Genomic DNA, 27,853 nt, shown 5'->3' on the forward strand with positions numbered 1-27,853 from the left:
CCTCACCCCCCTCACACACCTCACCCCCCTCACACACCTCACCCCCCTCACACACCTCAACCCCTCACACACCTCACCCCCCTCACACACCTCAACCCCTCACACACCTCACCCCCCTCACACACCTCAACCCCTCACACACCTCACCCCCTCACACACCTCACACACCTCACACACCTCACCCCCCTCACACACCTCACCCCCCTCACACACCTCACCCCCCTCACACACCTCACCCCCCTCACACACCTCACCCCCCTCACACACCTCAACCCCTCACACACCTCACCCCCCTCACACACCTCACCCCCCTCACACACCCCCCTCACACACCTCACCCCCCTCACACACACCCCTCACACACCTCACCCCCTCACACACCTCACCCCCTCACACACCTCACCCCCTCACACACCTCACCCCCCTCACACACCCCCCTCACACACCTCACCCCCCTCACACACCTCACCCCCCTCACACACCTCACTCCCCTCACACACCTCAACCCCTCACACACCCCCCTCACACACCTCAACCCCTCACACACCCCCCTCACACACCTCACCCCCCTCACACACACCCCTCACACACCTCACCCCCTCACACACCTCACCCCCCTCACACACCCCCCTCACACACCTCACCCCCCTCACACACCTCACCCCCCTCACACACCTCACCCCCCTCACACACCTCACCCCCCTCACACACCTCACCCCCCTCACACACCTCAACCCCTCACACACCTCACCCCCCTCACACACCTCAACCCCTCACACACCTCACCCCCTCACACACCTCACACACCTCACCCCCCTCACACACACCCCTCACACACCTCACCCCCTCACACACCTCACCCCCCTCACACACCCCCCTCACACACCTCACCCCCCTCACACACCTCACCCCCCTCACACACCTCACCCCCCTCACACACCTCACCCCCCTCACACACCTCACCCCCCTCACACACCTCACCCCCCTCACACACCTCAACCCCTCACACACCTCACCCCCCTCACACACCTCAACCCCTCACACACCTCACCCCCCTCACACACCTCAACCCCTCACACACCTCACCCCCTCACACACCTCACACACCTCACCCCCTCACACACCTCACCCCCCTCACACACCTCACCCCCCTCACACACCTCACCCCCCTCACACACCTCACCCCCCTCACACACCTCACCCCCCTCACACACCTCACCCCCCTCACACACCTCAACCCCTCACACACCTCACCCCCCTCACACACCTCAACCCCTCACACACCTCACCCCCCTCACACACCTCAACCCCTCACACACCTCACCCCCCTCACACACCTCAACCCCTCACACACCTCACCCCCCTCACACACCTCACCCCCCTCACACACCCCCCTCACACACCTCACCCCCCTCACACACACCCCTCACACACCTCACCCCCTCACACACCTCACCCCCTCACACACCTCACCCCCTCACACACCTCACCCCCCTCACACACCCCCCTCACACACCTCACCCCCTCACACACCTCAACCCCTCACACACCTCACCCCCCTCACACACCTCAACCCCTCACACACCTCACCCCCCTCACACACCTCACCCCCCTCACACACCCCCCTCACACACCTCACCCCCCTCACACACCTCACCCCCCTCACACACCTCACTCCCCTCACACACCTCAACCCCTCACACACCCCCCTCACACACCTCAACCCCTCACACACCTCACCCCCCTCACACACCTCAACCCCTCACACACCCCCCTCACACACCTCACCCCCCTCACACACACCCCTCACACACCTCACCCCCTCACACACCTCACCCCCCTCACACACCTCACCCCCCTCACACCCCTCACCCCCCTCACACACACCCCCTCACACACCTCACCCCCCTCACACACCTCACCCCCCTCACACACCTCACACCCCCCTCACACCCCTCACCCCCTCACCCCCCTCACACACCCCCCTCACACCCCTCACCCCCTCACCCCCCTCACACACACCCCCCTCACACCCCTCACCCCCCTCACACACCTCACCCCCCTCACACACCTCACACCCCCCTCACCCCCCCTCCATTCTCCTCTCAGGTAAATTCCTCCCCCCTGTCCGTGCTCAGCTGGTCTCTCCACACATTTAACTCTGTGTTTCCTAACTCTGAATTATTCAGCTGGATTACACTGAAATCACACGACGGATTAAAACCAGAGGAATCTGGACAAACAGGGAATTAAATCATTTTGACAAAGGTGAAGATTTCACAGATTAACCTGTCAATCATGCTGGATTATCTTAATCTCAATCAAACACCCAGCTGATGCAACTGATGACGTCATATTTGCATTCAAACTAATCCATAACTCTGTGCGGATGAAACCCTCGCGCCTCCATCTGACCCCCTGCTGGGCCTCAGGATGCTCCTGGAAGCGGACCAATCACAGGCAGCCGTGGGAGGCTGGAGGTGTGCTGGTTGGCTGAGGCAGGTGGTCGGCTCGGCCTCTAATAACACGCAGCTCCTCCTGACGGAACACGAGCCGGTGCTTGTCTGCTGCTGAGAACGCCCATTCACACTGTTCCCCCTCAGGTGATGACCACCTGAGCTATGGGGGGGGGTAGACAGACAGAGGGAGAGCATCACACGCTACGCAGATCCACACCCGACTGGACCCAGTCAGCAGGTTGATCTGACCCCCCCGGGGTCTAACGGAATGGGTACCAATACCAGTTTATAACTAAACAACAAAAACCAGGTTATTCTGACCCAAAGGTGCAAAAGATGTGACCATGTGTCTGTTTGACAAATAATTTGTTTAGTACAATTTAATAATTTCTCTTTATGAAATAGAGCTCTTCTCTGACGTCCTGTGAGGTGGACTCTCTGGGTGGAGACCTTCGCTCTGGCTTTGTTTGGCCAGAGGTTCTGTTACTCTGAACCGTCTCTCCTCTAATCCAGGCCCGGAACCTCTTCCTTTGTCCAGGAGGTTTCATAACTTCCTGTCAGCGTCCCTACACCCGTATCTGTCCTGTCTGGGACGCGTGATGCACCGTCCCTGAAGCACAGGACCACCTAATCCTGGACAGCAGATAAAGGTAATGAGGGGAGGCATCAATCACCTGAGAGCTTCTGTATTTACAGCAGAGAGAGCAGCACAGGTCAGTTTATCCTGAGCGTTAGCGGCATCATGTTTGACTCAAACAGTAAATGATCTGATTGTTTGTGGCTCAGCCGTCGTTCTGCTCACTGAACGCCGAGTGTGACCCTAAAACAGAGCAGAAATCACTCTCATTGTTTCAATGACCTGCAGCAGCGTCAGTTATCTCAGAGAGCAGAAAACTGGCGAGCAGCTCTGTTTGGGTGAGCAACACGCATTAATACAGCTGTCACACACACACACACACACACACACACACACACACACACACACACACACACACACACACCCTTTCCGATGATTACACCAGGAACAGGTCGTCAACATCTGAGCAGGGGCAAAAGGTCAACCTTGAGTTTAAAGTAGAGTCCATTAGAGAGAAAATCACCCTAAATCAATTGATTTCAAAATTAATAGAAATTTGGTGCAAAGTCTTCATTTTTTGTAGAACGTTCCGACTCAATCTGAGAGAAAGGCGAAATTTTGGCATGTAGCACCGCATCCGTCCTGTAGGTGGCAGCGTAAGTCTTTTAGTGTTAAAATGTGAAGTGGATGGGAGTGGAGGTTTATGAGCCTCTGCATAAACATTACTATAGAATATTGTGTTAGAAATCAAACACCTACATGATCATTGTTTTTATTAGCCATCATTATATGTGTGTGTGTGTGTGTGTGTGTGTGTGTGTGTGTGTGTGTTTGTTGTGTTGATGGATGACGCTCATGACGAGTTCGCTGGCGAGGTGTGAAGAGGTATGTAAATAGTCCATGATATTTAGTGTGTGACAGGTCCGGACAGGAACGGGTCGCTCTGACTAAACTGAGGAATAATTTTCCACCAATCAGAAGCCAGAAGCAGGAACTGTTGCATCATCAAAGGTTCAAGTGAGAGTTCTTGAGGAACAGTTGTAAAAAAAACCAGCAAATAACAAATAAAACCACAAACAGCAGCGAGCTACATTGGTGTTTTTTTATTTAATACTTCACTAAAATACTTTGCAGTTTGTGAATCTAGCATAAAAATATAATACATCCATCCATAAAGTCTGGTATAAAAATACACCATGTAGAGTAATATAAAAGGATTTAAACATCAGCAGCAGCAGGAAGGAGAGGAAGAACCGTTAAAGAAATTTGTTCTGCTTTCACCACAACGTCATCACATGACGTCAGCATCAGGTGACAGGAAGTGGGGATAATAACTATTTATCATTAAACAAACTGAGTGGAACCCAGAAGTAGAATTTAACTATTATTTAGTTAAAATCAACCCTAAAAATGGAAAACTTGTTCCTGTAAGGTTACAATTTTGAATATTTTGATTTGCTTTTTTTTTTTTAAATATGGAAAGTTTTTTTCCGTGTATTTCTCAGAAATGACATTTTTTTATGATTGAGGTGAGAAATAAGAGAAAAGTGATGCTGCAGGGTTTTAACGTATAAAAGTAGTAAAACCAATACTGTCTCCAGGTGAGGCGGGTACAGGTGAACGGGACACAAACTGGACGAAGAGCTCAGAGCCTATTGGCTGGCAGTGGTTTATAATGTTTAAATATGACGTCATTAAATAGGAATGAGCAGTTCTCTGGCGTGAGTTCAGGTCGGTCGTGTCTGACGCCCCCCCCACGGCGTTAGAGCGAGTTCCCCGTGATGAAGACGTAGATCCTGGCCTGGAAGGTGGTGAAGGTGCCCTGCCTCCACAGCTTCATCTCCACGGTAACCAGGAAGTCCCTGGGCCCCTCCACCTGCCGGTGCAGGTACACGGCCCCCGTGTAGGCGTTCAGCTTGCGGGTGCTGAAGTAGCCGTCCTCGTTGCCCCCGGTGATGCTGACGATGACGTTGTCTCCGGAGTAGGCGGGGGAGGGGCCGATGCGGAAGATCTGAGCGGGGATGACGATGTTGGACTGGAAGCTGAGGTAGTAGTAGGTGATCCTCAGGGGGGAGTTCTGACAGTCCAGGTAGTTCGGACAGCTGATGCGCTCACAGCGTCTGCAGAGGGACACGGGGGGGGGGGGGTACTGAATCAAACCTATACAGGTATGAAGTAACATCAAAGTCTTTATTATATTTCATTTCTCAATCTTTGGTGCAGCTTGTGAACGGGTGACTTACGTGTCAGACACTTTGCGGTAGTTTGGGGGGCAGTGGAGAGAAAGGCAGCGGTGCCCCCCCTGGATGTTATAACAGGTCTCAGCCAGAGAGCAGTTGTGAGCTCCTGTCGTGCACTCATCGACATCTGTGACGCAAAGTCAACGCACAATGACTTCACTACCCTCTGCAGCTTCTTCCCTCCTTTATTCTAACTTGTCATTAGTGTGTAGGGGTGCACTAGGGGTGCACTAGGGGTGCACTAGGGGTGCACTAGGGGTGCACTAGGGGTGCACTAGGGGTGCACCAGGGGTGCACCAGGGGTGAACTAGGGGTGCACCAGGGGTGCACTAGGGGTGCACTAGGGGTGCACCAGGGGTGCACCAGGGGTGAACTAGGGGTGCACCAGGGGTGCACTAGGGGTGCACTAGGGGTGCACTAGGGGTGCACTAGGGGTGCACCAGGGGTGCACTAGGGGTGCACTAGGGGTGCACTAGGGGTGCACTAGGGGTGCACTAGGGGTGCACTAGGGGTGCACTAGGGGTGCACCAGGGGTGCACCAGGGGTGAACTAGGGGTGCACCAGGGGTGCACTAGGGGTGCACTAGGGGTGCACCAGGGGTGCACCAGGGGTGAACTAGGGGTGCACCAGGGGTGCACTAGGGGTGCACTAGGGGTGCACTAGGGGTGCACTAGGGGTGCACTAGGGGTGCACCAGGGGTGCACTAGGGGTGCACTAGGGGTGCACTAGGGGTGCACTAGGGGTGCACTAGGGGTGCACTAGGGGTGCACTAGGGGTGCACCAGGGGTGCACCAGGGGTGAACTAGGGGTGCACCAGGGGTGCACTAGGGGTGCACTAGGGGTGCACTAGGGGTGCACTAGGGGTGCACTAGGGGTGCAGTACTTGTGCAGTAAAGGTCCTGAAGTGTTTGTGTGTTTATTTCTCCTGTGGAACGTGTGAATGAATGACAGCAGTGGATACACACAATATCATCTTATCAACTTCTATATCTTTAATATTTTTAAAATCTTTTATCTGTTCTTAATATCTTTTCTTAAATTTTATTTTATTTCAATAAAACAATCTACAGTCTATCACCCACCCACCCATACATCCACCCACCCACCCATCCATCTGTAACAATGCAGGACAGAAACCAGGTGGGAACAAACCAGAAAAGCTCTTTTTTTTACTGCCTGTTTGATTTCTGAAGCGTTAATCATGTTTATCCAGGCGTGTTAAATGCTACACGCGTGATGTAGAGTTAAATGGGTGCAGAGACATTTTTAAAACCATCCAGTGCAGACTGAGGAGCTGAACTCCCCATAAAGAAGAGAAGACATTCATTTAGTTTTTTGGGAGGGGGTCACCTCTGCAGGAGCGTCCGTTTGGAGACACGGTGTATCCGTGTTCAGGACACACACACTGGTAGCTGCCTGGAACGTTCACACACTTGTAGGTGCACAGGTGTCCGACGCTCTGGGAGCACTCGTCCATGTCTAGAGGCGGGGGGGAGCGATGGCTTCAGTCCAATGGTAGAGTCCAGCATGAACGTGGGGGTGTGACACCTCACCTGCACAGGTGTGGCCGTCCTCCCTCAGGTAGTAGCCCTGCCTGCAGTAACACTGGTACGAGCCGTAGATGTTGGCACACTCCTGGCTGCACGGGCTGGACTCACACTCGTTCACATCTGGAGGTCAGAGGTCACCAGTCAGAGCTGTGTTCGGGAACACGCCAGCTACACACACACACACGGCGTGTGTGTGTGTGTGTGTGTGTGTGTACCTTCACAGTTCTTGCCGTCGCTGGCCAGGTGGAAGCCGGCGGTGCAGGAGCACAGGTACGACCCGGGGGTGTTCTCACACGTCTGGGCGCACAGGCGCCCCGGGTAGCGCCAGCACTCGTTCACATCTGAGAGGGAGGGGGTGGCGTCATCAGTCAATGTGTGTGTGTGTGTGTGTGTGTGTGTGTGTGTGTGTGTGTGTGTGTGTGTGTGTGTGTGTGTGTGTGTGTGTGTGTGAAGGGACCAGCTGTCTGCTGATAGTCTAAACACGAGAACATTATCCATTATCATGAGAGTCACGACACAGTGACTCTAAACTAGAGGAGGAGGAGGAGGAGGAGGAAGAGGAGGAAGAGGAGGAGGAAGAGGAGATGCGATCAGATGACCTCCTCCTGCAGGAGACGTTGAAGCGAAGGAGCAGCTCCTCCACTGCAGGAGGGCCGGCTTCATGCTGTCATTCATTGGTTGATAATGGACATGTGATCAGGTTGATCGATAAAGCCTCATTCATTGATCCCTGCTTTCTGTTCAAACTAAAACCCCATCCAGGTAGTCCTCAACCTACAAACATTCAGAGATACACACAAACGCGCTTCACCATATCCGACCGTTGTGCTGCAGTTCCCCTTCCTGCCACCGCCCCCCCGGGGGCAGCACTGCTGTGTTCACACAGCTGCCACACGTACCCACACACGTCCTCCTGAAGGAGTCGTACTGGAAGCCCGTCTGGCATTCGCAGCGGTAGGACCCGGGCAGGTTGAGGCAGCGCTGGCCCTCCCCACAGCGGTGCAGGCCGCTCACACACTCGTCCTCGTCTGCAAGAAACCAGACGTGGAGTCGTTCCCCACCGCCCCCTGCTGGTCAACAGGTGGAAGTGAAGCGTACCTGTACACCTGGAGCCGTCGGGACTGGGCCGGTAGCCGCGGCTGCATAACACCCTCCTCTGGCAGGTGAAGGAGCCGGGGGTGTTGATGCAGCTGAACGCCAGGCTGCAGGGGGGGGGCACCGCGCCGCACTCGTTGATGTCTGATACACACAGGGAGGGATGGGGGGGTCTTTAGCCTGGCTGTGGGATCAAACACACACACACACACACACACCCTCCTGCAGGACGACTACGTCGTACGAATCCACCTGACCTTTTTTCTTTTTAATTCTCTCGTTTCTCTGAGCGTTTCTTTTACGGGGGTGTCGGCTGCCCCGACACGTCCCGGTTCCTGCCCCTGGGGGCTAATTCCACGGCATCAGTTTGTGGTGGAGGAGGACAGAGGATGGGCTTTTATCTACCCTCCTGCAGCCCCAAACAGCAACCTGTCTGATCTGCTGCCTGTGTGGCATTTAACCCCCCCCCCCCCCCAGTCGCTGCAACCACCAGGACTCACCACGCACGGGGTAATAGAAGGCAAGCAGGGCAGAAACTGCCCTTCAACAATTAGTTTTTATGTTCCTGAACAAAATCATTGTTGATCAACAACAAACACGAAAAAGAATGAATTTCTTTAACCCTGAATGAAAAACAACCATTCTATAGACCGGGGGGGTCAAACTCATCTTCACTGGGGGCCACCTCAGCATCACGGCTGTAATGAAAGGACCAGATGTAACTAATAAATGTAACTAAATGTAACTACTCCTTAATGTAACTAATAAATGTAACTAAATGTAACTCAGTGTAATGTAACTAAATGTAACTACTCCTTAATGTAACTAATAAATGTAACTAAATGTAACTCAGTGTAATGTAACTAAATGTAACTACTCCTTAATGTAACTAATAAATGTAACTAAATGTAACTCAGTGTAATGTAACTAAATGTAACTACTCCTTAATGTAACTAATAAATGTAACTAAATGTAACTCAGTGTAATGTAACTAAATGTAACTACTCCTTAATGTAACTAATAAATGTAACTAAATGTAACTCAGTGTAATGTAACTAAATGTAACTACTCCTTAATGTAACTAATAAATGTAACTAAATGTAACTCAGTGTAATGTAACTAAATGTAACTACTCCTTAATGTTAAATAACTGAATTTCTGACTGATTCTAGTTCCAAACATTACAGTTAGACAGAAAAAACATGTTTGTTTGTTTCTCTGTTCTAACATAAATCCTTTTCATTTGTCAGGTTATTAAACCCACAGAACTCCATCAATCAAGGATCAAACTATCAATCAATAAAGAAAAATAACATCAGACACAAGTTAGGACATTAACTTTGTTCACTACGTTTAGTCAGAGTTAAGATGGGCTGAACTACTGCATTGTGGGAAATGTAGTTTTTGACCTATTGATTTTTAGACTGACCTTTTATTCTCTCGTGGGCCATATAACATGATGTGGAGGGCCACATGTGGCCCCCGGGCCTTGAGTTTACACACATGCTGGAGGTAATAATGATGTTATTAGTGTCCAGACGTCTTTTCTTACCCACACAGCTGCCCTGTGCGTCCCGATTGAACCCCACGGGGCATCTGGGTTTGGGGTCGCACCGGAACGAGCCCTCTGTGTTCACACACAGGAAGTGGAGCCCACAGCTGTGGCTCTGCTGCTCACACTCATCGATATCTGGAGACACGGAAACATGAATTAAAAGTGAAGTGATTATAAATCTGTCTCTGATTCACCTCCAGCTTTGAGAAGCTGAGCTGTGATACCGTGAGTCACCACTGGATGGCAGTGTGGTTAAATGGCAGGTCGGACAGGACTTCATCTAACATCAATACGGCCACCATGAATGAGAGGAAGCCCCACAAAGAAGAACCTTAATGATGCTAAAAGCCTTTTTCAGTAAGTTAAAACGAGCAGGTTTGAGTGAAACATCTGTTGGATTGTCATGAACTTTCATGAAGTGGTAATTTAATGACGTGGGGCTGTGACACAGGTAGATATGTACCTGTCTGCGTTAAAGCAGTAACTCCCCACCGCCCCGTCTGATGCCCACATTTATGAGATGAGCCAACACCTGTGACGCTAACGGCATCCCATCAGCCCTCAGGGCTGCTGCCGAGGCAGAACATCAGCAGGATGGCATTTTAATTATGAACATGTTGTCACGGTTCAGCGCCAAAGCAGAACCTCACAGGGGGGTCCTTCAGGTAATACCGTCTGTAATTTAGAAGATAAAGTCCTCCTGGTCCCAACGGGTCAGTTACAGCCGTGGATGAACAGGAACCGGACTGGATTTACAATTTAATATGACGTCTGTTGATCCGGTCTGAGGTGGTAGAGGTGGGTTATAAATCAGATGTTCATCCCAACCGTCTGCAGGAGTCCTCCGGTTTCATCCGCTTCTCATTGGGAGTCACTTTGTTCGTCTTTATGCTCCTAAATGCTCATTTTGCTGGTATGGTTTGCTGGTATTTGACCATAAAATATGGTCAAATGACCATATTTTAAATTCACAAGTAGCTGCAGATTTGCTGGTTCTCAGCGCCTGAACCCACAGAGACCAGCCAGGTGCCCCCCCCCACAATAAAAGCTTATCGTTCCCTCTAGTCTGCCAATGACACGATTACCTGAATATAATTAAAGTTAGGACTCTGTTCCTTCTCTCGGGGGGTGAAGGTGATTCCACCTCTGAACAAACACTCCAGCAGGTATTTACAGCCTGGGGGGGGGGGCAGGAGGGAACTGATGCTGATAATGTGGAGCCAATAAATATCAGTATTGATTGGGCGTCCTGAAGGACATGTGATCAGCCTGATAAATAAACCCCGTTTATTTGTCTCTGTTCACTCACTCATGTCTGCCCCTCCAGAGAAGAATAAAAGGTGTGAGAAAAAAGGAAAATAAGGAATCTGAGTAATTATTTTAGACCAAGGGATGCACAAAAACACCATCATCTGGATCTTGGTGGACCAATCAGCTGTTAGAAAGGACTCAAGGAGGCGGGTTAGGCTGACGGGCTGAAACGCTGTTCAGAGGGCAGAATGTGGTGACAACAGCAGCTGGAGCAGAGAATGTTCACGTGTTCACCAGGAGGGGATCAGGGTTAGAGCTGCACCAACCTGACTGGAGACAAGACAAACCAGGGCTGGGGAGTCCTGCCAAGACGCTCTCCTTCACTGAAACCAAACTCCTCTGGTGAAAAAACCCCAACAAGGGTCTGATTGTGCTGCTTTCCACCACAGCGTCTGCACGGGGGGCGGAGTCACTCACCCTCACAGGAGCGCCCGTCGGCCGCCAGGGAGAATCCTGGGTAGCAGGAGCACTGAGGTCGTCCCCCCGCCGAGGTGCAGAGCTGCTCACACGGCCGGCCTCCTGAAAACAACACTGACAGCGGGGGCAGATTAAATACCCCGTGTTAGGGCAACGCACCACAGCCTCTGGACGGGAGACAAACCACCGTTTACCGTGTTGGCGTTCGCTCACATCGCGTTACCAAATATCGCTGCACCATGTGGTCAAACGCCACTCTGTTGTCATGGCAACCAAAGGAGAAAAACAAAACGTGACTCTGGTACGAGTGGGCGGCTGGTGTGGAAAACAAACTAACCTTTCATACCGACTCACCGCCTGTGTTTGACACGAGGAGCACAACTACCCCTCATGGAACGGGAGGGGGGTGTGTGTGTGTGTGTGTGTGTGTGTGTGTGTGTGTCTGTGTGTCTGTGTGTGTGTCTGTGTGTGTGTGTGTGTGTGTGTGTGTGTCTGTGTGTGTGTGTGTGTGTGTGTGTGTGTGTGTGCAGTGGTCTGCATCGACACACGAGGGCCGGTCTGGGATGCTTGGATGCACAAATGTTTCTTGAAGCGCATCCCAGGATGCACTGCTTTCTGGAGGTAACATGAACCCTGATTCAGATGCGCGTTGGTCACCTTCACAGGGGTTGACCGGGGCCGGGGGCACGGTGGGAGGCGGGGGTGGTGAGGTGGGCTGCGCCGCTCCATCCTCCTCCCTCAGGCGGTTCTCCTCGTCCAGCAGCGCTGCAGACACACAGATAACCTGATCACACGGATCGCACTGGAATCCAGGGTTCCTCCGCTGCGTCTGCAGCGTGGGTCGTAACGGTGGGACGGGAAAACGCCGCCTGCAGAGGAACGCTGGCTTTTATTAGTGAACCCCATCCATCACTGTAATTTTGTGAGCGCTGGCGTTAGCTTCCTTTTGAGACAGGCGTGTTGGGACGAGGGCCTCCTTTGATTACAGCCTGGCACACAACACACCCGTCACACAGAATCACCTCCACACACATCTGAGGAGACTCCCGTCTGTGTGAAGAACGACTCTCACACAGGGAGGAGATGTGATCAGTGCAGCACCGCCGTCGCACCAGGAAAGGGATGTTAGGGACATGTGATTAAAACAACCACCATCAGGCAGTATCAGCGCTGGCAGACAGGAAGGAACACACACCAGGAACACACACCAGGAACACACACCAGGAACACACACCAGGAACACACACCAGGAACACACACCAGGAACACACACCAGGAACACACACCAGGAACACACACCAGGAACGGGCTCTTCCTGACAGGTCCTCTGGAGCGTTAACGGATCGGAGAATCAGTTTTCTCTTCATTATCAGCCCACGGCTGGAAATGCCCCCCCCACCTGGTGCACACGTGAAGGCGTCCTCCTGCAGCTCGTATCCAGGGAAGCACTCGCAGCGGAACGACCCCGGCGTGTTGACACATTGGTGGTGGCAGACGTTCCCCTCGTAGATCAGACACTCGTCCATGTCCTCCACCTCCACCGCGTTCCCCCCGTCCCGCTCCTCGCCCATGGAGAAGGCCTCGTTGGGGTAGGGGCTGTCGGACACTGCAGGGGGAGGGAGACGCGCTCGCTGAGTCACAACTGAATGGAAAACAGCTTTTAATGAGAGTTAAAGGATTTAAACGTTTGTTTCCAGTTTACTGAGGAGTCGTTCTTCGTTAGACCTCAGTTCATCAAAGAACACAGAAAAATAGTTTCTGTCATTTCACTCCACTTTACCTCCGTCTGCCACAAGTACTGGATTCATTTAATCACTAGTCAACAATTAAAAACACATCATATCATGTTACGGTACAATAAATCAAAATTAGTTTGAGTTTAGTTTCTTTGAAGGAGACGATGCGTTTTAACACATGATTATAGAGGGTTAAAAAGGCCAGAATTAGCCAGAAGTCCAGTTTTCATCTGTAGTCCCCTACAGGTGTCTTTATATCATAATTATATGATATACAGACATCATGTTATTAGCCCAAAGGAACCCCCGTGACCCACAATGAGGAAGAAGTGGCTGAAGATGAGACAGACGTTTTTTCTGCATTAAAGTATTTAAAATCTTTTTTTTTTTTAATTTGTAAGCTTAAAATAGATTAATATTAAAAAAATATTATTAAAATTCCTTGATAAATAAAGTTCAGTACAGACCTGAGAATGATAATCTAGTTTAGCCTGGAGAGGAGTCGCGTCTCCTGGGGTGAGGTTTATCTTTAACGCAGTTTTTACAGCTTCCAAAAGTTCTAACAGGATAAACCAACATGCGCTGCAGACACGGTGTGGCGTTTACGTCTCACACGTCTGTCTTCATTGTCTGGCTGCGTTTCTGCTGCTTCCTGATCCCAGAAGAACATTTATCATCACATGGAAATAAAAACATTCTCATAACAGCACCTTAATCCCCCTTTCCTAACCCCCCCACGGTCAGCCCCAGCAGACTTTATCGTTAATGTAGTTTTTATATCACAGTAAATATCGGTAAGGTATTTTATGAGGTAAAGGGGCATCTTCCTGCAGGCTGGTGTGTCCCCCCCCATTAGAAAAACATCTGACCTGGACTGTTTCCCAGCAGAGAATACCTTTTTTAGGCAGAGGCGTGGACGCCTCAGGGGGCCTTTCTCTGACGGTGGCCTGCTGGTCATCTGGATCCCTGACGCCCCCCTCCTGGCCTTGACAGCAGGTCAGGAAGACGTGTTTGCAGTGGAAGCCCAGGGAGCGGGGGGCCTGGCAGCGCTGGCCCTCGCTGTGGAGCTGCAGCCCCAGCAGGCAGCAGTCGCAGCAGTCCTGCAGGTCGGACAGGATCATGATGATGATGATGATGATGATGATGATGATGATGCTCACATGACTTCCAACCCATCTGTGATGAAGGTTCCTCAGACAGAAAAGATCTCAGGGGAATCCTGACCCACACAGGATCACCTCCTGACCTGTCCTAGTAGTGCTGCCGTGAGGCAATCATACTAATCAATAATATACTAATAATCTATTCATCGGATTACAGTAAAATTTTATATGTGCACCAAATATAAATGGCGCTCTTTTATTACTATTACTAAAGAACTATCTTCAGTATTTGACTTTGTTTTTGTCAAAATACCTGAAAAAATAATTCATCTTTCTCAGCTGTACTTGACACAGAATGGTTATTACCAAATGTTAGCGTAAGCAACCTGTTATAGCCCGAAACATGAGATAATTGCCAGAAAAATCTGCTAAATAAGGTCTATTGGAACCTTCTGACAAATTTGAAAAAAAATTACAATTATATATATGAACTTTAATTTAAATGATTATGGCTAAATCCAGACTGTTGTCTCATTGAAAACGCGTGTGCATGTGTCCGAATATATAAATCAGATTTTTCAGGGAAAAAATGTTAAATTTATGTGCATTAAATATATGTTTTGCTTTAAAGGGTTAAATGTTAAATTAAGATAATAAGTTTTTCAGCTGCACTTCAGCTCCTCACTGATTACTAATGTGTTAGCATTAGCATTACTGATGTGTTAGCATGCTTATGTGCTGAACTAAGGTGCTAAACTGCTCTGCTGTAATTTATTACCATATGTTAGCATGCTAATATAATAAACTGGGATTCCAGACCTGCATTGAGGCCATGGCCCCCCCGTGACCCCAGAGAGCTGCTGGGGGAGCGGCTGGAGTCGTGTCTATGCTGATGACACGAGTTAATTTAGAGCTAATTTACGGAGCTCCGTGGGAACCTCCTGTCCCAAACGGCCCCCAATCATCCCGTTTAAATCAAATCAGGTGACTGAACAACAGGAAACCGGACGAGCAGCTCAGAGGAGATGTTTAGAATAAAGCTGATTTCTCATTGGCTGCAGATTAGTTTTAAGTTCCACTGTCGATGCTACATGTATTAGCAGCTACGTCAGACTGTATTAGAATTCATTTGAATTTCACCGTCTCGTTATGCTTGACTGTAAACCAGAGGAGCCCTTTTTGGCTTTCTGCTTTGGACTCAGGTCACTAAGACTTGCCTTGTAGAAATTGGTCCCACATTTAGCGCTGGCGTTCCTCTGACACACGCCTCCTGCTCTCGCTGCACTAATCCCAGCCAAACACTGGACTTCTTCCAGGGAGCCGAGGCAGCATTGTTGTTGGGCAGTCCTGGTGGACAAAGAACACACAGGAGGAAGAAGTGAGTGTTTTTACTGCCACTGGCCTCACGGCAGAAACTCTGGTTATTTTTCCCATAAGCGTTGCTACAGATCTGAGTCTAATGTGTTTTCAAGACGCTATAAATTAGACGGAGAAATTAAATTTGAAATCTCCATAAATTACCAGCTCGGTCTTGGAGGATTATCCAGCGTTCCCAAAGAAAGTGAACTAAAATGTGACGGCTCTTGCACAAACAAGCCATAATAACAAATTGTGAGCGTTTTTACGCCGTTATGAGACTTAATTAATCCTCAAACTGCCCTTGTTAAGTCAGATGAGGCAGATGAACAGCCCTCCTGCCCACTGACGACTATAAAAGATGATTAATGGTGAGCAGACCCAATGGGCGTGCAGTAATAGCCCCCAGCCTCACCAGCAGATGGAGCGTCTGTCCTGCGTGGGCGGCTCCATGTCGTCGCAGTGGCCGTTAACCGACGCCCATTTCTGCCCCGTCTCACAGCAGCTTTGCCCCAGCTCCTGGGCAGAAACTAGAATGAAACACAAACACACAGTTCCAGGTGAATCCCACCGGTGCAGCTGGAAACGATCCAGCCAGAGAGAGACGGGCAACGTTCACCACAACGCAATAAACCAGACGCCATGAAACCTGGTCAAAGGATCGTTCGAATGGGACCAATTTCTTTGGGGGGGCTCCTGTTTCAGAAGATAAAATGTGTTTTCCTTCTCAGGACCTTTGACTCGACTACAAAATTCATTTGAGGGGACGAGAATGAAACCGACTGACCTTCAGTATTATTATTTAATTTTTGGTTATATCCTGGCTATCAGAATGGAGCCGCACATTAGTGTGGAATGAGACAGGAACACGTATGTGAGACAGGAACACGTATGTGAGACAGGAACACGTATGTGAGCTCCCTCAACAACAGGGCAGCACATTCCAGCCTTGATTTGTGGCTCCGACTGATGAAAACAACTCATCATGACACCAGTGCTTTTACAGTCAGTTGCACCGTAGAAGACTAAATATTATATATTATCTAATATTATCTAATATTAGATAATATTATCTAATATTAGATAATATTATCTAATATTAGATATCTAATATTAGATAATATTATCTAATATTAGATATCTAATATTAGATAATATTATCTAATATTAGATAATATAGAGATGAGTTTCCCGTTTCCTTCGGGATGGAGATTTTTAACATCGCTGTGAGCGTTTTAACTCGAACTAATCAAATCCATTCAGGCTGGATATGGGATTATTTATGATCCTAATGACATCTGTTCTTAGGTCTCAACACAGTACAGTAGACTTTATTTAGTCATATTATATTTACATTTTAATAATTAAAACTTTTTTTGTTGCATGTAAAAGCTGATCATGAGCACAGATGCAAAACGATAGAAGTTAAAACAGATTAAAACTAGACTGCAGCGCTGCACGGAGCTGGTGTGACGTTCACTCTGTTCACTAGTGTTCACTAGTGTTCACTAGGGTTCACTAGGGTTCACTAGGGTTCACTAGGGTTCACTAGGGTTCACTAGGGTTCACTCTGTTCACTAGTGTTCACTCTGTTCACTCTCTTCACTAGTGTTCACTCTGTTCACTCTCTTCACTAGTGTTCACTCTGTTCACTCTCTTCACTAGGGTTCACTATTAACCTCATGGTGGTGAGGTCAGCAGGTCACCAGACACAGAGATAACCGTCCAATGGGAGGCCTGAATGGATGCTAAAGACGTCCTCACCGTCCATCATGCATTTCAGTTCGGACACAACAGCGGACCAATCACGGCCCTCGCTGAAGCCGAGGCCTCATTGGTCCCTCAAAAAAAAAACAAACAAGAGAAAAGCTGCAAATCCTAACAGAAGAGGCTCGACTGCAGGAGGTCATTCTAACATTTTAGCTCCTGTCTTTCTTTTGGTGGAACCGCCCTCCCCACCCACCTTTACTCAAACACACAGATTCTCTTTTTCTCCAGGTGGAATCGGTTCCCCCACCAGGGGCAAAGAGCGGAGTGTGTGCAGTCAGAATCATGTATGTACGGTACATGTACCGCGTGTCAGACCGCGTGTCACCACAACAGCTCCTGGGATGAAAACAAAGACCTGATCCAGGCGGTGTCCCAGTCCCACCAGACCTCCAGTCTCCTGCAGACCTTCTGACTAAACTGGTTCCAACAACAAAGCTGTTCTTCCACAAACACTCCTGAAGCTCCTCTCATACAGACCTGTCTGTGATATTTAGCCATTAGCATTAGCACCAGATGCTATGCTCCTGTCCTGGTCCAACACGCATGACGGGCAGCTCTGAACACGCAGGTTACATAAAGCCTGTCTCCTGCAGCCAATCAGAGCGCTCCTGTGTTTTTACTGTACCTTTATGATTTACAGTACAGGTGGGCTCAGAGTGAATCACAGCACACGCCCGTACGGATAAGCGTGTAACATGATGCATGTCTGCATGCGTGTAGACCTGCTCAGGGTTCAGAGGTCGTGACTAAATATTCTCCTCAAACACGAACACCTGAGGGGAAACGGCGTCTTTTAAAGCAGGTAATCACCGTCAGGAACAGATGGCTGTGACATCACAGGGTCACGGTTAGGGCTTCGTCTCCATAGTGACCAATCAGGGTTTGAGTTACTAACAACACACTTTTTAATCCAGGAGTCTGAGTAGCAGAAATCTGAGCCGTTGTTTCGTAATTAACCGGAATAGAACAATAAGAAAAGTGTTTTTACTTCACTGCACCTCAGCAGATATTTAAAATACAATCAAATTAAATTCTGCTTTGGAAATGAATTCTTACAATCCAATCCAATCTTTATTTGTTGAGCACTTAACAACAACCCCAGTCGAGCGAAGTGCTGAATGTTCTCCACAGGCGTGTAATCTTAACGTGCTTCTCTCTGACGTTCCAAAAGAGCGCTCACACACAGGAAATTTGCTCATTTCTTGGACGGAGGAAATCCAACCAGATCTTGATTCTGGATCTGACGGACCAAAATAACCCCCCAGGAATAACATCAGGTCTGGTTTTCTGGATGCTGCTGCAGTACGACGCTTCACCCAACGCCAAAGTTCCCCTGGAGGACCCAGAAGCTCCTCCAAACTGATGGTTCTAACACAGACTCACATCAACTCTCTCTCTGCAGAGGAAGATGGATCCACCGGATCACACTCGTAACCATGGCGATAAAACAAGCTCTTCTGTCATCCCGCCTCACGCGCCAGTTCTATCAGCTTTGCACTTTTAATGTTCTCCTGTTTCAGTTCAGTGTTCCGTTCAGCTCTGGAGCCTGGTGAAGTAGGACGGGTGTGTGTGTGTGGGGGGGGGGGGGGGGGTTCAGATGAGGCGATTACTGGGAACACTGGGAAAACAGCAGCCTCACGGGAAACTGGTAATCACACGGGCTCCTGGGGCCGCGGCGATGGAGCCACAACAGTGGTCTCATTCATCACACGGGGGCCACGCCTCGCACAGGTACGACCCCCAAGAAACCCTACACCAGTCCAGCTCCACATCAGAAAGCCTAAACAACCCCTCCACCCCCCCATGAACACACACCACCAGGAAAGAGAAAGGCAGACGAGGAATTATGGTGTGAAAGACAAAAACATTCATTTTGGGACGAGTTCCAGCAGAGCAGCTCATTGAGGGGGAGGTTTGATGTTCCTGCTTTCTGCTTTCCCTCCTCAGAATCTTTGATGTGACATAAATGACATTTAGGATCAGCAGCCAGTTCTGAAACCTTCTCTTCATCCAATAACCTTTAACAGTGAACATCCACCAGCGTGAGTTCACCAACGTGTGAGCCCAAGAAACCAGGAAAAAAAGCTCCTCTTCCACCACGACGAGCTGGACTTAATCCTAATTCGCTCTGACGTGTGGAAAACTGAACAAATCCCCGTTTTTCCCCTGAACAGACTTCCTACACAAACACCGGCACCAGTTTAACAGATATGTCCGGATGGAGACGAACGTTTGACGGACAACGTTCTGGTTGGTCCAGCCTGGCTGCTCTTTCCTCCATACCTTCATGGGGGTGAAGGTGTGTCTGGATTCACAGACCCCCCCCTCACATGCATTCATCATATACTACACATACCGATGGGGGCCAGGTGCTGAAAGGAAAGAAAAGTCCTGACAGGCCTGGACAAACACAGGGTTAACTCCACATCTCCAGACGGCGGTTCTCTGGACAAAACACCCCCGACTAGAAAACACTGTCTAAATCCTGAATAATTTCTTTAGTAAATCAGACACTGAAGTGATTACTAGGATGAAATTACATTTCACCGGCTCATAAAAAGAAGTGGATTTGCTTCAGAGGGACGCCTGAGAATAACATGAAACTACGTTGTGTCAGGAAGTCATAAACATCAGGACGTTATGATCTAATTATGTTCCTCCACAGGAAAGAGATGTGGTGTAACTCATCTTCTCTGTAATGGATTCATCATCCGTCTCCCCCAGGACGGGCATCGCATCGGCCTTTACTCCGTGAAGGAGCCTCGTCTATTTGAAAACATGCAGATAATTAATGAGAGGTTAGAACCTCCTGGAGCTGCAGCCTCTGAAGGATCCATCAGACGAGATCCAGCATCGGGTTGTTCTTCATAAGCCTGAAGTAAATACAGTCTCTGCACTAGAACGCATGGACATGAGACCGTATAGTTACTGCGTCCATGGACATGAGACCGTATAGTTACTGCGTCCATGGACATGAGACCGTATAGTTCCTGCGTCTTCAGAGTAAGGTGGGTGAGAACAGTTTTTCCTGGAGCGATGCCAGCCTGAGCGGTGATTCTGATTGGCTCTTAGAGGACAGGATGTGAGAGAAGGAAAAGAAAGAAAGTCTCCTGACAGATCTCCACCCAACACTGTCATCATGGGGGCATCCATCACACCCTGAGGCGTCACAACCTGGCACCCAATGAATCACAGTGCACTCAGAGTGTGAGCACTTCCTGATATAATTATAGTGATTATTATTAATGTTACCTTTGTGATGGTCGATAGCCATTTTATGTTTTCATATGAGATATATGTGTACACACACACACACACACACACACACACACACACACACACAAGTATAGTTTTTCTTTAAGGGCCATTCAGACTTTATAGCTAAGATTATTTTTAATGTAAAGTTTTTTATGTACTGGGAAAAAACAAACTTGCAGTTGATAATGATTATCATACATACACCTATAGTAATACATAATAATACATAATACATACACATAAGTGGATGTATAAACTGTGCATTTAGCAGTTATGGGCCGTGCATTTCACACCTAGGCCTTCAGTGATGTCTTCCTTCGTCAAACTTGCATAAATACATCCCATAATGCTGTGAGCAGCTCCCACCGCTGCCATCCAATGTAGCCTTCAGGACTGAGGTGTTTATAACGTCTCTCAAATGGGACAAAAACCAGTGTCGGCCCCCCACTCCTTTTATTGTCACACAGAAGAACCCGCCCACACCTTTAGAGACGACACACACCTACGTCACAACAAACCACTGAAATGACCATCATGTCTGACACCACAGCTAGAGAAACACACACACACACACACACTACTGGATGACCCATCACCTCCATCAGGTATACAACAGTCTCTGTATCTCCTCTACAACCACACAGCTGACCAGGAGGGACACATTATTTACACACATCGCAGGAGAGCAACAATTTTTTCATTCTTAGTATATTTGTTATTTTATTTCCTTATAATTAATGTGATAAATGACATTAAATTACAAGAACATTAAATATGAAAACTTATGTAAATGAAACGCTTGTACTCACAGAAACAGCTGTTCAAACGGCTGATTTAAACACAAAATCCATTCTCCTTGGTTTCCTCAGGAACACTCCACTAGCTAGAGCAGGTTAACTAGTTCAGGTTAACTAGTTCATTTAGCTAGAGCAGGTTAACTAGTTCAGGTTAACTAGTTCATTTAGCTAGAGCAGGTTAACTAGTTCAGGTTAGCTGGTTCAGGTTAACTGGTTCAGGTTAACTAGTTCAGGTTAACTAGTTCAGGTTAACTAGTTCAGGTTAACTAGTTCAGGTTAGCTAGTTCAGGTTAACTGGTTCAGGTTAGCTACAACAGGTTAGCTACAACAGTTTAGCTGGTTCAGGTTAGCTACAACAGGTTAGCTACAACAGGTTAGCTGGTTCAGGTTAGCTAGTTCAGGTTAGCTACAACAGTTTAGCTAGTTCAGGTTAGCTAGAACAGGTTAGCTAGTTCAGGTTAGCTGGTTCAGGTTAGCTAGAACAGGTTAACTAGTTCAGGTTAGCTAGAACAGGTTAACTAGTTCAGGTTAGCTAGAACAGGTTAACTAGTTCAGGTTAGCTGGTTCAGGTTAGCTAAATCAGGTTAGCTGGTTCAGGTTAGCTAGATCAGGTTAGCTAGTTCAGGTTAGCTGGTTCAGGTTAGCTAGTTCAGGTTAGCTAGATCAGGTTAGCTGGTTCAGGTTAGCTAGTTCAGGTTAGCTAGTTCAGGTTAGCTACAACAGTTTAGCTGGTTCAGGTTAGCTAGTTCAGGTTAGCTACAACAGGTTAGCTACAACAGGTTAGCTGGTTCAGGTTAGCTAGTTCAGGTTAGCTACAACAGTTTAGCTAGTTCAGGTTAGCTACAACAGGTTAGCTACAACAGTTTAGCTGGTTCAGGTTAGCTAGTTCAGGTTAGCTACAACAGGTTAGCTACAACAGGTTAGCTGGTTCAGGTTAGCTAGTTCAGGTTAGCTAGGACAGGTTAACTAGATCAGGTTAGCTAGAACAGGTTAGCTAGTTCAGGTTAGCTACAACAGGTTAGCTACAACAGGTTAGCTGGTTCAGGTTAGCTAGTTCAGGTTAGCTACAACAGTTTAGCTAGTTCAGGTTAGCTACAACAGGTTAGCTACAACAGTTTAGCTGGTTCAGGTTAGCTAGTTCAGGTTAGCTAGAACAGGTTAGCTACAACAGGTTAGCTGGTTCAGGTTAGCTAGTTCAGGTTAGCTAGAACAGGTTAACTAGATCAGGTTAGCTAGAACAGGTTAGCTGGTTCAGGTTAGCTACAACAGGTTAGGTACAACAGGTTAGCTGGTTCAGGTTAGCTACAACAGGTTAGCTACAACAGGTTAGCTACAACAGGTTAGCTACAACAGGTTAGCTACAACAGGTTAGCTCCTTGGGGGTTCGGCCCCTCCTTTCACTAGAGCTTCTCTTCAGACGTGTGTCTGCTTAGTGTCTGCATAGCCCCGCCTTCTCAGAGTGCGTATCCAATCACAAGACAGATACATGTCAGGTGACCGTGAGGCCAGCTAGAAGCCCTTAGCATCACCAACTCGTGATCTGATTGGCTATCGCATCTGTCCATTAACTGTGTTCCCGTTCCCTCTCAGGTCAGGGAGACCTGCATTCTAGGTTCTGGAGGTCCTGGGCAGATTTCATTCAACCTGGCAACACAAGCTAGCTGAATTCTGATTGGATAAAACCCCTTTAATCTAAAAGTAGGACACTGACCCAGTGTTGGCCTATTTCATATTATACACAAATGTAGAATTATATATTTATACATATATTAGAATATATTTAAGGAAAATGCATTCAAATCTAATTAACTTTTATCATAAATATTCTCATGATTTCTGGTTGTTAGACCAGCAGAGAAGGCCTTGCTGGCCCTGACCCCCCACCACTGGTAGATAGGCAATATTGTACTGTATGCTGTATACTGAACTATAGTTTCTTCATTTACAGTACATAATATATACCATACAGTATATATACAGTGTGTATAAACATGTGAATATAGACTATACAGAATACATTATATATTGTACACACACACACACACACACACACACACACACACACACACCTTACCTCCGGTGAGGTCTTCCTGGGCGCCATGGGGCTGCTGGTGGTGGAGGGTCTGGGGGTTCTGGAGGGTCTGGGGGTTCTGGAGGGTCTGGGGGTTCTGGAGGGTCTGGGGGTTCTGGAGGGTCTGGGGGTTCTGGAGGGTCTGGGGCTGGTGGTGGTGGGGCTGCCTCTGGGGCTGTTCCCTCTCCTCCCTCAGCCTGACGGGGGCTCTGCTGGTGGGGCTGAACCTCACTGTGGGGTAGGAGTCCTGCTCCTCCTCAGGGGGGGGCTGCCTCGGCTCCACCGACACGTTCTCTGGTTCTCTGTGGCTACCAGGACGGGACCGGCCCCCAGCCCCCGTGCGAGCGCCCTGATTGTGTCTGTGGTGACCCAAGTGGCCCCTGCTCACATGGGGGGTGTCTCTGGGGGGGTCCTGTGAGACCCTCCTTCTGTTGCTGTGTCTGGGGGTCTTCTCCCCAGCTTCCTGTCGGGGCCTGTGGGTTTCTGTGTTTGTTCTGAACGTGGACGTTTGGCCCCGGGCCCCTTCAGGAGTGGGGGCCGTTTTGGGGGTGTCGTCTCCATCAGGACTGTGTGTGCTGCTGAGCTCCTGTCTGCTGTCGTCACGGGGGCTGAAGGACGTGGGGCTGGACTCGGGGGGAGCCGGCGGTGCCGTAGTAGATTCCAGTGGTGGAGCCAGTTGTTGGATGGGGGGGGGCGTGGGCCCTGCCAGGGCGTCGTCATAGCGATCAGAGCCAGGACTGGGTGGGGCGGGCCTGTACAGCGGGAGCGTGTTCCCCGCTGCCAGCTGGGAAAACCGATCCACTGAATGCTGGTTTTCTCTGAAGGGGCTTTTGTCCCCCCCGGTGGTGATCCACGAGGGCTTCTTGGGGCCGCGGGGGTCACAGCCGGGGACAGGTGAACACATTAACCTCCCGCCTGCGGTGGGACAGTGGCAGACCTGACACACGTCCATCTGAAACGAGTGTCCCGCCTCGTATTTCTTGTTGCCGTGGTTACAACCGACTCGCCCACACTCGGGGCATCCGTCTGCCGGCTGTAAAACATCAATGCAGTTTGGGGGAAGTTCAGGGCAGGGGATGAAACGACAGCTTATCTTCCCCCCTCCCCGGGGACAGGAACACTCGGTGCTTCCAAAATCCACGAAGTAAGACTCCCCCTCTGGGACTTTCCCCTTCTGGAACCCCCCCCGGAGGCAGTCGTAGTACTGGTAGCCCTCACAGGTGCAGCCCCTTTGGATGCAGGCGGGGCAACAGGCGCCTTCCTCCGAAACGCTTTGGATGCAGTTCTGAGGGACGGGACAGGTCACACCTGTGCAGTCCGTCTGGCCCCGGCAGGTCTCCAAGCGTAGAATAATCCAACAGAAGATCAACGTCGCCCTCTGAGAGTTCATTTTGCGTTAAAACATAAAAAGGTATTTAGAAAAGTTAAATACCTCAAGTCTTATTCTTCAATGTCAGCGTCTTCAAAGCTCTTCAGGCTAGATTTTATTCCTTTAGTGTCTTCTAGCCTGTGAGGATAAACACCCGTTAATCACATGTTTACCACACAAAAGACGTCCGGCTCTCGGGCTGATATTAATCAGCATCCTGATATTTTTGGTGCACGTTCAAAAACCTGTCTGCTTTCATCCGAAGACCTACCAACTGCACATTTTTCCATGCCTACTATTTTGGCAACCCAGGATTTGAAAGCTGGGGTTTATATTTGATTGCATGTGAAATTATTGCCAAGGTTGACTTAGGGAAAAGTACAATAATAGCCCAACAAAAAATATCACATGTTGAAAAGATGATGCTCACATAAGAAAACCTCATGTTGTTACACAGTTTGCCAAACTGCTGGGGATATTATAGTCTGTGAAACATGGGTGGGAATGTTGTGGAAATACTGTCCAGTTATTTCAGTCCATCATTAATGTCTGCCTTCACCAGCTGATGGGGGGGGGTGGTTACAAACAAATAGAATGTTAAGGGAACATATATGTATTGTAATGCATTAAGACATATAAATCTGATAAATTATCGGATTTGATGAGATTTCTGGAGCTTTTCTTCATGTATTGTTTTCTACAGAGATGTTTAACCCTTTGTCTAGTTCTACGGCTTCAAACAGTTTTATATTTTACTTTTCTCCTTTTTTATTTGCCGCTTTCACCCATCCCGAATAAGAGAGACTTAGGTGACATTTCCCGCTATAAAGTTCAGCTCAATATTACAACAAGATTACAACAAAACGCGCCTGAATCACGGGCTGACATTTCCAGTTCAAATTGGTTCCACCCAGTTAAAAAATGGTCTCTCTCACAGCCTATTCAGTTATCACTTTTTTTTTTAAATGCATGTACTTGGAATATATTCCAACCAAAAGATAGACCGCTCTAGACAGGAGAAAGCAGGTTTACAGCTTTGTCTTCAGCAGAAACAACGTGCGTCTGTGAAACGGAGCTGAAACACGATGCAGCAGATAGTTTGATCCTTCAAGAACGTAACACCAGGTGGGAAACTGATTGTTTCAAGCACATCTGCGTGTCGGTCTGTGCATTCATTTGGAATGTACGACGCTGTAAACAGAATTAATTCACTCAATTTAAATGAGAATGGCACCAGCAGAGCACATAGTTCAACAAAAGGCCCAACACTCGCCGTCACTTTGAGGTCGCTGGACGTGTAACAGCAAAACATTTAAATCTGGTGGATCCTGATTTTTATTCACATTCACACCAAACAGTGATTTCAACCCCTCACAGACTCCACATTGTGTCATCAAGATTAACTCAAGCTTGTGAGGAACTATAGAATATGTTTAAACACATCTGATCTGCCCATGTAAAGGAAAGTGACAACACCTATGATGATGACAGCAATAATAATCCTTGTTCCATTTAAGCTTAAATTTTCATCTAAACTCAACATTCATCCTCCCAAGAATCAAAATCTTTTTTTTTAACTCAACCCCGCTAACAAATCAAGAGACCAGACCACCTCCTGGTGGCTCATAACATCTGTAAATCAGGACGAATCAAAGCGGCTGCAGCTCCATTTACACCATCAATGATGTCTTTGTGTTCTGCGGGTTCACAATCATTTTAGCAGACCTTACAGTCAGTAACGGGCACAATGCCTGCTGCTTTGGGTGTGTTGTGCTTCCAAAACCAAAGCTCAGCATTTGTCTATTCATAGAGTGAAAGGGGAGTTTTACCACAGGAAAAAGGCCACTGGCTGATAAGAGAATCACGGCGTGAGGTTTGGAGCCATCCGTCTGTGCTGCTCCGGACCCTGATAGGAGGTTTTCTGTCGGGGTGTTTGCTCAGCTATCAGTCCAGTGAATGTCCTTCGACGCACTCAAACAGCCTGTGTGTGTCTGTGGCCCTAACACTGACCTTTACCCTTTTTTGTGCTCGTAACAGCTGCGTGCGCGCGCAATTACGCACGTGAAAACACTTTACGCGCAACTGAGCTCCGACAGATTCCTGAGAACGGCTCCGATCGCCCACCCCCCGCTGCGAGGACACGGACGGTTCTGGTGGGGTGTCCAACTCCGTGTGTGGAGAGAGGCAGCTAATCAAACTTCACTTCATCGTTACTTAATTCATCGTTACTTAATTCATCGTTACTTAATTCATCGTTACTTAATTCATCGTTACTTAATTCATCGTTACTTAATTCATCGTTACTTAATTCCGTTGGTTTGCGGAAACCGGTAAGAATGAGGTTTGATGAATTACCTTTGGGATAAAAATCTTTCCTGGTGTAGAATGTTGACAGAAGTGATCTTGACGCGTCCTGCTGGGTTCTCCCGTCAGGTGGGGACCCAAACCGTTTTACGCACCGGCTCTTCTTCCTCATTTAACACACATTCCGTTTCTCCGTTAAATCCCGTCTCCTACCTCACGTCTCTGGAGCTCCAGGTGAAACTGTGCGTTAACTTTATGTCCTGACTCCAACTTCGGAGGCTGCAGCGCCTCCGTTCCCTTTTTTTTCACGAAGGGGGGCGGGACAAACTTCCATACAATTATTTGCAAGTCTTTGTGCATTACAACTGTCTCCAGTCCGGGGAACGGATGACGTCAGTCGATTTAAATAGACGGAACCGGGCAAAAACATACGATAACGATCAAACCGACAAAATAACTGCATCTCCTTCATGTAAACTCACAATAATGCCACAGTTTGTGTTTTATATTCGCTCATAATTTACCTTCACATTATAGTGCCTATTAAAGTCAGTATGTTAACTTTTCCACAGCTCCTGCTTTGGTGCCAAATTAATTTCTTATCCGTTGTTTCCTCCTCAAGCGCCAAGAAGTCACATTGATAAAATCAAATTAATTCAAGGGTCCTCAGAGGTCACGTGATGTCTGCAAAGAGAACCAAGTTAGTCTGAAATCACCCGATGGACAAGAGTTTAAAACAGATTCTAGAAAAGTCCTATTTGGAACATCTTTTCAATCGTCTCTTTTTTGCATTGTTTAAATAATTAATATAAGTGTAGACAGAAGACGCCCCGGCGGATGAATAGCTGGCCCTGACGGGCCCAGGGGCCACAGGGGCCACCAGCA

General features: G+C 48.5%; 1 protein-coding gene across 3 annotated transcripts; it reads right to left on the minus strand.

Moving 5' to 3' along the window:
• Positions 1–4,139: 4,139 nt before the first annotated feature.
• Positions 4,140–27,255, minus strand: LOC137589423 (fibulin-2-like). 3 transcript variants are annotated; one of them, XM_068307192.1, is made up of 16 exons: positions 27,020–27,255; positions 23,299–24,802; positions 15,815–15,929; positions 15,261–15,390; positions 13,836–14,040; positions 12,604–12,810; positions 11,862–11,969; positions 11,205–11,318; positions 9,474–9,611; positions 7,925–8,065; positions 7,726–7,854; positions 7,042–7,167; positions 6,830–6,946; positions 6,627–6,755; positions 5,280–5,403; positions 4,140–5,156 (listed from the first exon to the last, which is right to left on the minus strand). In XM_068307192.1, exons 2-16 carry the CDS (start codon positions 24,683–24,685, stop codon positions 4,799–4,801), a joined length of 3,528 nt encoding a protein of 1,175 aa, XP_068163293.1. In that variant the 5' UTR covers positions 24,686–24,802; positions 27,020–27,255; the 3' UTR covers positions 4,140–4,798. The 3 variants fall into 3 exon arrangements, with proteins under 3 accessions (XP_068163293.1, XP_068163301.1, XP_068163309.1); XM_068307200.1 differs by lacking the exon at positions 7,726–7,854; XM_068307208.1 differs by lacking the exon at positions 5,280–5,403 and having other exon boundaries at positions 4,959–5,156.
• Between the last annotated feature and the right edge of the window lie 598 nt (positions 27,256–27,853).

The sequence above is a fragment of the Antennarius striatus genome, chromosome 2 (genome assembly GCF_040054535.1).
Source record: "Antennarius striatus isolate MH-2024 chromosome 2, ASM4005453v1, whole genome shotgun sequence".
Classification (NCBI taxonomy): domain Eukaryota; kingdom Metazoa; phylum Chordata; class Actinopteri; order Lophiiformes; family Antennariidae; genus Antennarius; species Antennarius striatus.

Coding starts and splice junctions, on each gene's coding strand:
- LOC137589423 (XM_068307192.1), bottom strand. CDS start 24,685: ATGAACTCTCAGAGGGCGACGTTGATCTTCTGTTGGATTATTCTACGC. Junction 7,855..7,924: donor CGACGGCTCCAGGTGTACAG/GTACGCTTCACT, acceptor GGTTTCTTGCAG/ACGAGGACGAGTGTGTGAGC. Junction 7,168..7,725: donor CTTCAGGAGGACGTGTGTGG/GTACGTGTGGCA, acceptor CCTCCCTCTCAG/ATGTGAACGAGTGCTGGCGC.